This window comes from Capsicum annuum, chromosome 6 (genome assembly GCF_002878395.1).
Source record: "Capsicum annuum cultivar UCD-10X-F1 chromosome 6, UCD10Xv1.1, whole genome shotgun sequence".
NCBI lineage: Eukaryota > Viridiplantae > Streptophyta > Magnoliopsida > Solanales > Solanaceae > Capsicum > Capsicum annuum.
Window position 1 is genome coordinate 212655625 of NC_061116.1, and position 16724 is coordinate 212672348.

A 16724-nucleotide genomic window follows, 5' to 3' on the forward strand; every position below is an offset into this window, starting at 1 on the left:
AAAATTGTATCCAATCCATCTTAAATATTTATTGTCACCCGTATTAAGATTTGTTTGTAGTTATCGTACTTTATTCTTATTCATTACAATCATGTTTTCATAAAATCTTTATCATTCTAACGAGTTTATAAATTCACACAAAAAACACGTGCAATGCACGTGTCCCGAAACTAAGTTTTTGTATTGTATCAAGAGGTATATATTGTTAGGGTTTTTGTCATGATTTTTTTACCAAAATTAAGTTTTACTATTCTTGGAAGGAAAATAAATATAACCATAATTACTTTTACTTTTCCTAAACGGAAAATATAAAACTCTTACTTATTTGACAAACCTCTTTCTTGGAGGAAAAATTTTGAAACTCTATAAATAGAAGACCCTTCTTCTCATACCTTAACACAATAGTATCCACAATATAGTCGTTTAAAGTCTTGTTTAGGGAGAGATTTTCTCCCAACAGTTTTATATTTTTTTTTAATATTAGTTTTTATATGTAGGCCAATTGGTCAAATCATAAATAATATTATGCTTTTTTAGTTTAGTTTTGTGTCATCTGAATTATCATCTTTATGATTTGCAAACTATTAACTTTCGCATGACACCCTCTCGATTTTGAACTCTACATATATTGGATAGTTATGTTACTATCACACATAAGTCTACAACAATAAAGACTTAGCAGTAATAAATATACACTTTAACAAAGAGCGCTAAAATTTTTACCGACATTAGTTAATTATCACTGTATCTAATGTTGATATAGGCATTAGGGCATTTACAAAGAATGCTAAAATATAATTGTCACTAATAACTACATCTATAAAAATTAATTTTCACTGCAATTAAGCCTTCTCCATTAACTAATTGGTGCTAAATATCTTTTTTGGTGCAGTGTTCTTCCTTTGACAAGAAACTGATTTGAAGGGGCTCGAAGATACGTACTGCAATGTCTTCTCTTTTGATATATGAGTTCTAACTATTTTCATTTGTCAATATTGGTATGGTTAATATGTTGGGATATAAAAGAGAACGTTAAAAACAGAGAGAGTATTTATCAAAAGTTGTTTGATTGCAATTAAAAGAGCTGCAACAGTGGCCTATTAAATAGGGTTACAACCAACTAGTATTAGGTAAAAATAAGCAACTAAAAGATTAGTGGATAAACAGGCCCACTACTTCTATCATGCTAACTAACTGAACTAAACTAGCACTACTTTTACTAGCTAAAAACTAGGAACTAATTGATAGCTTTTGAAGTATTAATCAACACTCTCCCTTGCTTCAAAGCTTGTTACTCCCATCTACAATCTGAAGTACTCATGCTTCCCAACTGGAAGCACTTTCGTTAGAATATTAGCAACTTGTTCATTTGTGCCATAATGTTTCAAGACAATGCTTCCACTTGCTACCAGATCTCGTATGAAGTGGTATCGAATGTCAATATGCTTTGTCCTACTATGAAATGCCAAATTTTTATCATTGAAATAGTTGCTTTGTTGTCCCAGAAAATTTCAGTTGCAGCAGCCTGCTCCTGAAAGACATCAGTAAGCAACCTCTTTAGCCAAACCGCTAGACAGGATGATGCAGTAGCAGCAATATATTCTGCTTCGGATGATGATAAGGCCATAATCTCTTGCTTCTTTGAACTCCAGGATATAACACCTGAACCAAGAGAGAACACATATCCAGAAGTACTTTTTTTGTTATCCAAACACCCTGCATAATCACTATCAGTGAAATCAAACAATCTAAAATCTGATGTTTTAGAGTACCAAATTCCAAAATCAGTAGTTTCGGCAATATATCGTAAAATCCGCTTTACAACCCCAAAATGATGTTTTTTTAGGTTATGCATGAATCTAGAAACTACACTAATAGAAAATTCTATGTCGGGCCGTGTGTGCGATAAATAATTCAAACCATCAACTATTCTTCTAAAGCATCGAGCATCCGCCAAACCCGCACCATCATCAGATATGAGTTTCTCATTTACATTCATAGGTGTAGAAGCTATCTTACACCCCAACATATATAATTTCCTAAGAAGATCAGTTGCATATTTTCTTTGCGAGACAAAAATACCATCTAAACTTTGTTTAATCTCAAGACCAAGAAAATATTGCAACAACCCCAAGTCTGTCATTTCAAACTTTTTTATCATGAAAGACTTAAATTCAGCAACAAGAGATTCACAAGAGCCCATATAAATCATATCATCTACATAAAGACACATCATTAAGAAATCAGTTTTACCTTGCTTCTTCACATAGAAAGTTGGCTCATTTTTGCTCATTTCAAATCCATTCCCCGGGAGATAAGAGTCGATCTTGCTATACCATGCCCGCGAGGCTTACTTTAGGCCATATAAGGCCTTTTTCAACCTGTACACTTTACCTTATTGTCTTCTCATAACAAAACCTTTAGGTTGAGAAACATAAACTTCTTCATCTAGTTCTCCATTTTAAAAGACAGGCTTGACATCAAATTGGTAAACTTGCCAAGAGAGTTGAGCAACAAGAGCTAAGAGAGTTCTCACTGTTTCAAAGCATGCAACGGGAGAGAATGTTTCATCAAAATCAATCCTTGATGTTGTGCATATCCTTTTGCAATAAGCCGAGCTTTGTGCTTCTAAACCGATCCATCAACAGAGTACTTTGTGAGATACGCCATCAGGCCAATAATGTTTTTCTCTTCTGGTGAATTAACTACTTCCCAGGTTTCATTCTTTTCAACAACTTTGATTTCTTCCACCTTGCTTCCTGCCACTCTTTTTTATCAGCTGCTTCTACATAATAAATAGGATCTGAAATTAAAAAAAAAAAATTGGCCAGAAGTGTATTTATTGTTAGAGTATCTGGGATTTGGTTTCCTGTCCCTTGTTGATCTTCTAAGTGGACTTGGTTCTGCTGAAGAGTCTTCAATTATTTCAGATGTTACTGGTGTCGATTGTTCAGCAACAGGTGACTCAAGTGCATCATCAGGAACTAAAGAACCTGTTGGTCCTAAAGTAACTCTATTATTCCAAGCCCAACTTCTTGCCTTGTTGAACCTAACATCCCTGCTTATAATAACTTTGTCACTCTTCGGGTTATACAATTTATATGCTTTGGATTGAGGATTATAACCCACAAAAACATATTTTTCTAATTTTACATCAAGTTTGAGATGAGATGGAGAATTATCCAAAGCATATGCTAAGCAGCCAAAAACTTTACATGGCTTACCCATGGCTTCCTGCCCTTCCAAGCTTCATATGAAGTTCGATTCATGACTGTCTTTGTTGGTGAGATATTGAGAAGATACACCGCCATCGCCACTGCTTCTGCCCAAAATTTCATTGGAAGTTCTGCTTTTTTCATCATAGTTTGAGCCATTTAACCACTATCTGATTCTTTTATTCGGCCACTCCATTTTGCTCCGATGTACAAGGTGTTGTCAACTCCCTATGAATACCATATTTTTCACAAAATTCATCAAATTCTTTAAAAGTAAATTCACTGCCTCTATCCGAATGGAGAGCCTTTAAAGAACATCCACTTTGTTTCTCTACTAATGCCTTGAATTTTCTAAAATTCTCAAAAGTTTCAGATTTGAACTTCAAGAAATAAACCCAACTCATTCGACTATAATCATCAGAAAAAACAAAAAATATCGACTTCCACCTAAGGATTCAATACTTATTGGACCACAAACATCAGTGTGCATCAATTCAAGACAACTTGAAGCCCTCTAAGCCTTGTTTACGAGAAATGAGACTCTACTTTGCTTTCCATAGACACACACTTCACAGAAATCAAGACCATCAATTTTAGGTATCCCAACAACCATATTATCTTAACCCAACAATTTTAGTCCTTCAATATTCAGATGTCCATACCTTAGATGCCATAAACTATTATTACTAAATTTCGCAACTAAAGCAGAATTTTGCACACTAAAGACTTTTAAAGGAAACATATGATTTTGTGTCATGGAAATGGTCACAATATTTTGCCCAGATTTCTTATCATAAACAGTGCAACCATAATCATCAAACAAAATAGAGTAACCACCAGTTATCAATTGCCCAACACTTAATACTTATGAGCCAAATTAGGAACATACTACACATCATGTAAGAGTTTTACATTACCCTTTGATAGCAATTGTACCTTTTTCTTCAACCTTCATTGGTTTGTTGTCTCCAAGTTGGATCTCAGTTTTTTGAGATTCGTCAAGTTCTTTGAACAATGACCTCGTTCTGGACATATGGTTTGGGCACCCACTGTCCATGAACCATACTCCATCAGGACCATCATCAGTAGAAGATTGAGTTATGAATAACTTACTTCCTTCTTCAACTTCCTCTATGAAATTTGCTTGCTTTTGGCCGTCCCTCTACTTGGTCCAGCAATCAACTTCTATGTGGCCCAACTTCTTGCAATAAATGCATATAATGTTATTTCTGTTTTGACGTTGGTCACCAAATTGGCCTCGTCCTCTGTCGTTTTCACGACCTCGACCTTGATAACCACCTCGTCCTCTGCCTCGGCCACCTAAATATTCTGATTTTCCTTTGTGAAAAGACTCCCCCTTTGCCTGAAAAGCTTTCTCCTCCACCTTTTCGTAGGACCTACTAATCTAAACTTCATGGGCTAACAATGAACTCATTAATTCATCAAAAGTATAAGTAGAAAGGTCCTTAGATTCTTCTATTGCAGAAACAACATGGTCAAAGCTTTTTGTTAGACTTCTCAACACTTTACTCATGACAGTTTCAGTATTAACATTTTCACCATATGTTTTTATGTGATTAACAACCCCAAACACCCTAGACATATATTCCTGCACAGATTCTTTATCTTTCATGGCCAAATTTTTAAACTCACGACGAAGTGTTTGTAGTTTCACAGTAATTACCTTCTTGTCGCCCAAATACTCTTGCTTCAGAGTTTCCCATGCTTGGTTGGAGGTTGTTGCAGTTGCAATTCGGGGAAAAATTTCATCATCCAGTGCCGATTGGATGAGAATAGTGCCTGTGCATCTTTTTTGTGAGTCTCCCGTAGCTGATCGCTAGGTTGAGCTGGTGCCAGATTTGGCTCAACATAATCCCTCTCCACCAAATCCCATAGCCCCTGGGATTTTAACATTATCTTCATTTTGAGGATCCAGAGATGATATTTTTCCCCTTTAAATATTGGAATTAAGGGCTGAGAAGATGAGTTAAAACTATTGCTTGCCATAGACTGCTCTCAATTTATCGCTCAGTTTTTTTTATCGTTGCTTGCGCTGATACCAAAAATATTATTGGTATATAAAAGAGAACGTAAAAACAAAGAGAGTATTTATCAAAAGTTGTTTGATTGCAATTAAAAGAGCTGCAGCAGTGGCCTATTAAATAGGCTTACAACCAACTAGTATTAGCTAAAAATAAGCAACTAAAAGATTAGTGGATAAACATGCCCACTACTTCTATCATGCTAACTAACTGAACTAAACTAACACAACTTTTACTAGCTAAAAACTAGGAACTAATTGACAACTTTTGAAGCATTAATCAACATAATATACCACTTATATTATTTAAAATGGTTTAATTTAATCCTTTATTATATCTTGGGCTAAAAGATATCCTCGTCATTATATTTTTGGCTAAAAAATATTCTTCAACTAGCAAAATTGTTAAAACTAAGCTCAAAAGCTCATTATCTATGGTAGAAATCACAAAGAAACTCAGAGTGAAGAAGAAAGAAACACGATTTATTTAATTGTATACTGAAAGTTATGTATAATATAGCTGAGAGATCATATATATAGATAAGGTGTGAGCTTCAAAATATCTTCTAATCCTACATCACTATCCCACACCATAATGCCAGCTGAACAGCTAAAGATACAACTAACTCTATAGAGGAAAAAACAGATAACTGTTCAATGAAATAGTAAAATATTTTACTAATAGCAACTTGAGCTAATAGTGATTCTAGTAACATCCCCCCTTTAAGCTGAAGGGTGTAAAATATTAATTACACCAAGCTCTGATACCATGTAAAGATTTGATATCTAGACCTAACTTAATCCTAAAATTTAGCTCATGAGGGGAGAATTTTTCAAGTCTATATAAACAAACCATCAGTCCATTCCTCAACCAATATGGGGCTTTTACCCACTCCAACATCCCCATTCACGCCCAAGTCCATCTGACGCGTGGACCGAAAGCTCAAATGGGGATGGATTTGATTCTGCTACTACGTCAAAATTGAGCTCAAAATCTCATCATCCATGGCAAAAATCACAGAGAATCTAAGAGAGAAGAAGAAAGGAACAAGATTTATTTTATTGTGTACTGAAAGCTATGTATAGTACAGTTGAGATTTCATATATATAGACAAGGTGTGAGCCTCAAAATATTTTCTAATCCTACACCACTATCCTGCACCACAATGCCAGTTCATAGCAAGCTAGAACAACTAATGATGCAACTATCTCTGACTAACTCTGTAGAGAAAAAAACAGATAACTGTTTCAATGAAACAGTAACACAGTAAAACAATAAAATATTGGGAAAAGGTTCAAATATGCCATTGAACTATAAAAAATGACTCATTTATGCCATTAGTTAAAAGTTTGGCTCATTCATGTCAGCGCCGTTACAAAATCGGCTCATCCATGCCATTAATTTTTAAAGGTGGTTTTCAAAAATAGCTTTGCCACGTGGACTTTTATTAAAGGTCCACGTCATTAATTAAAATAAGAAAAAAGGCTCAAATATGCCATTAAACTATCAGAAATGGCTCATTTATGTCATCATTTAAAAGTTCAGCTCATTCATGCCATCGTCGTTATAAAATCAGCTCACCCATGTCATTACTTTTTAATGGTGGGTTTTCAAAAACAGTTTTGTCATGTGGACTTTTATTAGAGGTCTGTGATATTAATTAAAATAAATCAATGTTAATTTTAAAATATCTTAGACCCATTAAAAGCAACCGATTCATTTAACATAACCCGATCCACACCCATTAAAATATTTTTTTCCTACAACAACACCTATTTTTCTAGTTAGAAAAAATACTGATTAATGTATATCTTTTGGCTATTTCTAGTTGATTCTAAATCATTATAAATGCAACGCTTAACAGAAACCTCAAAAATTCTATCCTATAGTAACTGATTAGTTTTAATTCCGATGACTCCAATATATACTCCGAAGTTGCAAGAAAATAAATCAATGAACAATTAGGGCAAGCAAGAAAAAGAAAGAGGTGTACCAATAGAACTTCTCCATTCTCCCATCACGAATTAGGGGAGTATACATTATTGAAAAAATCATTTCCAAATAATGACTTAAAAGAAGTCTATTATCTCAATTATCCCGCTATGCATATGGGATAATTTCTCCCATCACGAATTAGTAGAGCATACATTGTTGAAAAATTATTTTCAAATAACGGCTTAAAAGAAGTCTGTTATTCCAACTATCCCGTCATGTATATGGGATAACTTCTCCCATCATTATGGTATAAATGCTCGAATAAATAATTTCGCTACTAAATAATTTCAGATATTTTAAAATTAATATTGATTTCTTTTAATTAATGGCGTGGACTTCTAATAAAAGACCACGTGGTAAAGCTATTTTTAAAAACCCATCATTAAAAAGTAATGGCATGAGTGAGTTGATTTTATAACGGTGATGGCATAAATGAGCCGAACTTTTAACTGATGGCATAAATGTCATTTCTGATAGTTCAATGGCATATTTGAGCCTTTTTGCTTATTTTAATTAATGATGTGGACCTCTAATAACAAGTCACGTGGCAAAGTTGTTTTTGAAAACCACCGTTAAAAAGTAATGGTATGGATGGGCTGGTTTTATAACGGCGATGGCATGAATGAACTCAAATTTTAACGGATGGCATAAATGAGTCATTTTTTATAGTTTAGTGGCATATTTGAGCCTTTTCCCTAAAATATTTAACTAATAGCAGCTTGAGCTAATAGTGATTCTGGTAACAAAAATAGCTTGAAATAGTCCTTACTGATAGTTTCTCCAAAATAAGAAAAAAGGGTCAGTTTTACACTTCTCTTGCTGAATCTTTGGATGATGGTATTACTAAGTAATTGTAGAATGCTGGAGTTGGAATCGAACCTAGCTATGTGTACTAAAGGATTATTTGTGCATCTTTTATCAACCAGTGTAACTATCCGACCTTTGTGAATAAGGGTGCTAATCAAAATATATATGTCATATTTATTATACATACTAGTTTCTGGACACGTGCATTGCACGTGTATTTCATGTAATTTATATAAACTCATTAAAACAATAAAGATTCTATGAAAAAATGAGTGTAATTAATTATAAAATACGATAATTACGAATAAATCTTAATAAGTGTGACAATAAACACTTAAGATGGATCGGAGAGAATTTTATTTTTTTTATGTGGTATACGTACAGTATTATTCAATAACGATGTTTCTAATGAGTGTGTTTAATCTATGAAATAAGTTGCTATATATAATTAATAATCTAAATTGATTGCTTATTACAAGAAGATTTCAATTGTCAAACTAAAGATGCCAAAATCTCAAATCTTTCAAATTTCTGACTTTGAAGTTTGAAGTTCACATCCACTAATACTAAAGAGTAAATATATTGGAGACTACATCTTTAATATATAAGAGTAAATATAATCTCTTCGTCCCATTTTACTCATCCCAAATTTTCTAATCTGGTATCCCATTTTATTTGTCTTTTTTTACTTACTAAGACAAGACAATTTTTTTTTTCATATTTTACCCTTTGCATTAATTACTTTTTCTGTAAATTAAAATGTAAACATCATTTAATAGAGGTACTATGATAAATTAATCATATTATTTATTATTTTTTTTAATAGTTGTGTCATCTCAATTTGAAACAGGTAAAATGGAACGAAGGAAACTGTATAAAATGATTATTTTAAGATGAATAATCATACATTAATAGCTTTATGGGATCAGTGTACAAAATGGTAAATGGAGACGGAAGAGCTTTAGATGTCTCTACTGTTATCATATTAATTATTAATCCCTGTCATTGTAATAGTTACACGTAGACATGCACTGATGATGAAAATTGAGACGTTTGAGTTTTCAAGTGTGAGTTGATATACTTTGATATACTTTACTTTTACTGGGTTCTGTTGAAAATAACTCTTTTGGTAGAAAATAAATATATTTATTTATTTAATCAAATAAATTTAAATATATACTATTTCTGATAACTTTAAACAACATAGGCTCTAATATCAATTATAGGAAGGTGCGGATAAATCGGGTAATTTAAATAGATATATTATAGCTCTAATGGATCTATTTTTATTTATGCGTGGATATTTCTTAACTTCTCTAAACATTTTTATTTTTAGTGTATTTATTTTAATTTTATTAATGTTCATATCTTGGGGGTGATTAGATGATATTTGATTAAATGTTTTACTGTAATATTCTTTAGTTTTTTCTCTTAGTCTTTGTAATTCTTGTATATTATTTTGGAGGTATTCTAATTATTTTATATCTTTTATTCTAAAATATTCAATTAAATTTTCTTTCATAAGTATTTCTGTCAATCTTATTTCCTCCATATTTTGTCTCCAATATTTTAAATAAGTATTGCTTTTTCATATGATGCTTTTTCAAAATATTCCATTCAACCATACATATAACAAAATATGATCATTTTAGATTACTATATACTAGATTATTCTTAAATAACATGTTCTTCGGTCACTATTAGATGGTAATCTGGAAACTTTTCCCTTAAACAGCGTCTTTACTCTGGCTACTCCCCTATCACGGCTTTCTTGCCTCACCCGATTTCACCTTTAGGATGGCATAGTTCTTAGGGATTTTTCTCCTTTTCCACTTTGCTAATAAACTTCTTAACATGCTATTTTTCGAATAATTCTACTATAAAGTAACTAACATGAACTTATTTTATCATATCATGATTCTTAGGAATTTATGAATTTAGCTATTCATAATCATAAATAAATATACGTGTTCTGGTAAATTTGATAACTCTGGGCTTTGTTCATCCATAGTTTTTTCTTTGAAATATATCTGTTTTTTATTAAATATTCAAAAGTTTTTTGTTTACAAGGGAGGAAGCTTGCTTTCAACACATGAAAGTCTTGCCTCTAACTGAGCAAATGTTCTGCTATTTATAACCTAAGAATGAAAACGCATATACTATTTTACTTTACACCTGTCCTAATATAACTTTACACGTTTTCTATATACATTTGTCCTAAAAAGGCCAATAATGGCAAGTACTAAAAGCTAATAAATGAATAAAAGAAAAGTCAAAAAGTCTACCCTAGAAATAGTAATGCTATTAAATGTTTTCATGATTCACGTATCTTATTTTTCACAAAGTTAGATTTTTCTCCATATGTCGTTTTCTTCGTTTAATATTTTTGTCTCCTTGTCTTTCTATTATTGCTCCATTGATTTTTATCTTCTAGCTGGCGTCCTTATCTTCTTGGTTGGTTTTTTCTTTTATTCTAGTTGGACTTTTAGGATAATATTATCTCCTCCATTACATCTCGAACATTGATGGTCTGGATATTTGTGTCCAATTATCTTGCAATATCTTGTTAATAATCTGTCAGAAATAAATCCTTTCCTGATTGCTCTTGCAGTAGATTATTTTTCTGGGTTAAGTAACGTCATTATCCATTGTCTAACATCTTCCATATCTGTTTGTCGTAGTTCTCTTGAATTTGAATAAATCATTTGATGATCTCTTGAATAATAGCTCCATATTGGGTTTTCATTGATATAATTATTTGCTAATTCTTGAATAATTGTAACTATTCCAATAAGTCGTTTATTTGTGTAAAAATCAGGTATCTCGATTTTGGGTATCCCTTTTCTGTTGCACAATATCTTCCCGTATAATCATATCTCTGGTAATCCTATTTTTACAAATTATATAACTGATTTGATCTCGTCACACAATATCTCTGCTGGTGCAGTATAAAACTTTATATAAAATAGATTTCCTTTGGTTACTCTTTTATAGGTGGTGAATACTTTATGTAATTCTTCTATAACTGTTAGTTCTTCTCCATCTTGGGTATATACGGTATTTAATAATCCATAGTCGAAACATGTCTTTACAATTTTAATGTCTTCCGATCGACATAGCTCTACACACTGGTGAGTTAGCTGATTCATAGCTTTAGACTTCAGTTTAACTTCATTAGTCTTTAGCGTTTCTATTTCATTACCCATACTGTCTACTTTCATTGAAAGCGTAGTTAAGGTTTTGAGTATCTTTTCTAAAGCATCATCTTCTATTATATCAGTCTGTGTAGCTTTGTCTTGATATGTAATCTGCAATAATATTTTTGTTAGTACTAATTACTTCAATTGTAAATGTAACAATTTAATATATTCAATACTAGTCTCCGAATTTCTTTCGCTGTAACTGAATTTTGTATTTTCTTTGTTAACCACCAACGTACCTTTGTATTATCTGTCTGTACAATAATTTTTTTGTATACAATATATGGCTCAAATGCTAATAAACATTTATATAATGAACATAATTCTTTTCTATTTATTTTTCATTTTATTTCTATTTCATTAAACGTACCTGAGTAGTATCTACAATAATGTTCTAATTTTTTTTCTTCATATCTATATTTAAGTACTCCTCTATAACTATATTCACTAGCATCTGCTTCTACTATATATAAATTTTTTATTTTCTGAACTTGTTTTTTATCTTCTTCGTTGTAATTATATTCTATATCCTTTTAAAAAATTTTCTATAAAGGCTTTAGGTTTCTGCTAATTTTGGTATATATTCTCTTACTTGGTTTACTAATCTTAAAAATGATTGTAATTTATTTTTTGTATCTAATTCTTCTTTTGATTTTTATTATTTTTTGTACTATATGTTGTTGCATTTTTACTCCACTTTTATCTATTTGTATTCCTAAAAACTCTATCTGGTTTTTCATAATTTCGACTTTCTTTCACTTAAACTTATTCCCAATTTTTTTACTATATCTATAAATTGTTCTAATAATTTTAAATGTTCTTCTTTAGTTTTTGTATATAGTAGTATATCATCTATGTATACTATACAATTAGGTAGTTGTTTAAAATAACTATCCATAAAATATTGATATCTACCTGGTGCATTTTTATATCCAAATGGTAATACATTTCATTCATAAAATCCTTGTGGTACCATAAATGCGGTTAATTCCTTAGAATTTTCATCTAACTTTAAGTGGTAAAATCCTGATTTACAATCAAATTTACTAAAATAATTATATTCTTGTATTTGTCTTATTTTTAATATCTTATTTGGTATTGGATAACTATATGTCATAGTTTTTACATTTAGGTTTCTATAATCAATAACCATTCTACTTTTTCCTCTTTTTTGTTCACTGTATTTATTTACTATAAATGTTGGACTATTGTGTTTACTATTGCTTTTTTGTATATACTGTTTTTCGAATAATTCATCTATATGCATTTTAAATTCTTTTAAATCGTCAAAATTATATGCTAATGGTTTTTGAGTTATTATGCTATTTTTATCTATTAATTCAATTTTTATAGTAGTTTTATGTTTTTCCCATCCTTTTAATGGATCTTCACTATATAATTGTCTTAATTTTTTCTTTATTATTTCTACCTTATCTATTGAAAATATAGTTATTTCTTTTTTATTTATCAAAAATACAACTAGTTCTACTGTGTCTTCTGTAATTTTTAGATTTTCTAACTTTTGTGTAATTTTTTCACTTCCTTCTATCCAATCAGTTTTCTTTATTATTTTATTAATAACTCTTTTTGCTCTTACTTTTTGTTTACATGGTGTTGTAAACCACCAATCTGTTTTAGTTATTATATGTGGGGATAATTTATCTAAAAATGGCATTTCTAAAAGCATATCTTTTGATGTTAGTTCATAATTATAAATTTCTTCTATTGTTATTATTTTATCTCATATCTGTATTTTTACATTTTTAGCTTTATATGTAATTAAGCTTCCTTCATTATTAAATCCTTTGACTACTATTGGTGTTTTTAATTTATCTCATTTACTTTCTGGTAAACAGTTGTATCTACATAAGTTTGCTTCTGCTCCTGTATCTATCATAGGTGTATAATACCTATTATAATATCCTTCTATTATTATTTTTACAAGTACATATATTTTCATATCATGTTAAAGCTCTTTTTATGAATAATCTTTCTTTATTATATGTTATAGATAATTGTGTATGGTCTATATTGTAAGGTTTTACTTGTTCTAACCATTTTATTCCTAATATTATGTCTGCTTTTTGCATTTCTTCCTTTATTTCAAATTCTATTTTTATTTTTCTGACTCCTATTTATTATTTCTTTTTCTGCCGTATCTTTAATGTTTATTAGATTCCTTGGTAGATCTGGCCATATATTACTATTAGATTTTATTTCTTCATTTTTTACTAGATATTTGTTATATAATTTTCTTCTTGTCTTGTGTTTAAGAGTATTAAATATTCTTTTTTATTTATTGTTCCTGTTATATAATATTGATTTAAATTAACTGTTAAAGTTGTTTCATAACTTGTTCTTTTTTATGAGCTTGATGATTTTGTTTTTTCATGAGTTATTCTTTTTGTTGTACTTATTCTATCATTTATTATTTCTAAATCTTCTTCTATATCTATCTTTGTAACTATAATCATTATTATCAATTGTTTTTACAAATTGTTCGAAAGGACTTTCTATTTGTATTTTATTAATTTTATTTTTTCTCGTTATTTTATGTTTTGTTGTTAATACATATTGATTTTTACATCTTGCTGTAAATATTTTACTTCCTGGGGTTAGTTCTATTCCTGATATTTTTCAATATAAGACTAATGATTTATCTATATTTTTATCTGTTATTGCTACTGAATAATTCACACTTATTATAAATTTAAATTTTTGGTATATTAAATTTCCTTTTATGGCTGTTATTATACTTTTTTCTATAGGTTTTATAATTCTATCATCTGCTAACTATAATTCTATTAGTGTATCTATTCCTTCTCTAAAACATGTTTTTATTAATATCTCTATTCCTCCAAGGTATACATATTTTATTGGGTCTTTACTTTTTATATCGTTTATTTCTTTATTAATTATTCTCTTTGTTACTAGTAGTATACTAGTTCTTCCTTTTGCATATCTACAGTCTATTCCATGTTCTTTTTGGCTTATTACGTAGTATTCTTCCTTTTTTCTACTAAATATATTTTTTATTGTTGGTATTTTAAATATTTTTTCTACACTTAAGTCTAACTCTTTTCCTTTTATTTCGTCAAATATATTACTGTCAAATATTATTTTTTGATCTGTTCCTTCTTCATTTAAATATTCTTTCTTTTTTATTATTTTTATATCTTCTTCAATTATTTGGTTCATTTTTATATCTTTTTTAGTCATTTGATTCATCTAATTCACTATCTATTTCATTCTCCAAAATTTCATATATTCTATCTTCACTTTCTAATTCATAATCTATATAATCTATCTGCATATATTCTGTAATTTCTATTTTTATTTCTGATATTTGTTTATTTTTTGAATTTTTTGGTAATTTACAATCTCTAGCTAAATGTCTTAGTTTTTAACAATTATAACAAGTACATTCTTTTATAGATTTCTTTTTCCTATATGGTCTTTTATGTTTATAATTCTTTACATAATATCTTTTTCTTGGTTTCTTATACTTATATTTTGATTTTTGTATTTCTTATATTTTTTATGTCTTTTCCTTTTCTTATATATCTTTCTTCACATCCAAATTGAGGTGCTATTTTATCTTTGCAACATGCTAAATTTCTTATTAATATTTTTTTCATTTTTATTTCTTCTCTATATTTTTCACATAGATTTCTATACCATTGTTGTAAAAATTTTATTCTTGCTCCTAGGGTATCTACTATTTTTGCTTCATCCCAACTCTTTATTATTTTTGAACTAAATGGTTCAGGTAATTTACTAAAATATAATCTTCTTGTTTCTTTACTTTCTTCTATATTATATATTCCTTTATAATAATATTCTTTAAATGCGCACATATACTTATCTATATAACACATATTACATATTGCTAGTTTTAAAATTAAATTTCTATTTATATCTTTTCCTTATTTTACTCTTCTTCTTCTGTTGTTATACTGCTAAATTCATCTCTTATAACTATTTCATAGTTTTTCAATATTTCTGTTGGTAGTATTTCGGTAGTTGTTGGTGATGTTCCTTCTGTTTTATTATCAGATCTTAATACTTTTTTACTTGCTTTGGCTAGGTTTAAAAACCATAATTTTACTGTTCCTATTAATGTCTTTTCTATATATTCTAGTGTGTTTGTTGTATCTATTTTATTATCTAATAATTGTTTTGACATGTATCCTACCCATAGTTATATTGTTTTATTTGTGTCTATTACACAATCTAAATGTAAAAAGTTGTAATTAATTATTTATTTTGGTGTCCATTTATTATATTCATCCTTTGAATTATATCTTTTAAACTTATTTTTGTAATTATAGGTTGGTTTTCTTATTTCTGATGTACTAGGTATTATATTTTTATCTAGAATATTTACTTCTGTATTTATTAGTTCTAGATTTTCTTTATTAATTACTTCTTGTTTTTCGTTAATTTCTAGTTTTCCTATGTTTTCTAGAATTTCTGTATATGTTTCACTATCTTCCGAATCATAATTATTTGTTTCTTCAACATCTATTGCATTTATTTCTAATTCACTGGTTTCTGGTTCTTTATTTTTTATTTCTAATTTTTCTTTAAATTGATTTATCTCAATTAATAATTTTTGTTCTTTATCTTTTTCTTCTTTTTCTTTCTATCTCTTTTCATATAAATCTTTTAGGATTTGTAGTTCTTTTTCTAATTCAGCAATCCTATTATTTTTAGTTTCTTCTATTTTTCGTATTTCTTCTGTGGTTTGTTGTTTTATTTTATCTATTTCTTTTTTTCTGTCTATCTCTTCGTCTTCTCTTTCTATTCTTACCATGACTGTCAACTTATCTTCTAATTTTAATTCTTCTTTTTCTAACATTAAATATAAATGTTCACCTATTTTCTTATATCTCCTTCCTAAATTAGAGAATACTATTTTTATTTTTAATCCTTCGTGATTTTCATATGTTTTTTCATCTATTATAAATTCTTCTTTGTTCATTTTATTTAAATGTATATAGGTTATGTTGATATGTATATTTTAGACTATCTATTGTTAATTCGAAATTTGATATTTCTTCTTTTTGTGCATTTATTGAATTTTTACTAACTCCGACAATTATGTTATACTGTAGTCTTTCTATCCTTATTTTTAATTCTTTACGTTTTTCAAATATTATTTATTTTAATTCTTTATATTTTTGTAATTTCTGTACGTTATTCATCTAAACAATATTTATAATATTTTGGTGGATATCTAAATCTAATTTTATCATAATTAATAAATCAATCAAATAAATCCAAATAAGGCAACGTACAAACAACCCTCTCCACACATTACTTATAAAATTAGATTGAATATGTCGTATATTTATCACTCTACTAGTTCTGAACACGTATGTTGCACGTGTATCCCATACTAATTTGTGTGGAGTCGTTATATATATATATGTATATATATATATATATATATATATATATAT

The 16724-nt window shown here is 29.2% G+C and overlaps 1 protein-coding gene across 1 annotated transcript; it reads right to left on the reverse strand.

Moving 5' to 3' along the window:
• Window positions 1-1405: 1405 nt before the first annotated feature.
• LOC124899615 (uncharacterized mitochondrial protein AtMg00810-like) lies at window positions 1406-2293 on the reverse strand. Its single transcript, XM_047414557.1, has one exon. It carries the CDS (start codon window positions 2291-2293, stop codon window positions 1406-1408), a length of 888 nt encoding a protein of 295 aa, XP_047270513.1.
• Between the last annotated feature and the right edge of the window lie 14431 nt (window positions 2294-16724).

Excerpts from the sequence above, each read along its gene's own strand:
- LOC124899615 (XM_047414557.1), bottom strand. The coding sequence starts at position 2,293 with ATGAGCAAAAATGAGCCAACTTTCTATGTGAAGAAGCAAGGTAAAACT.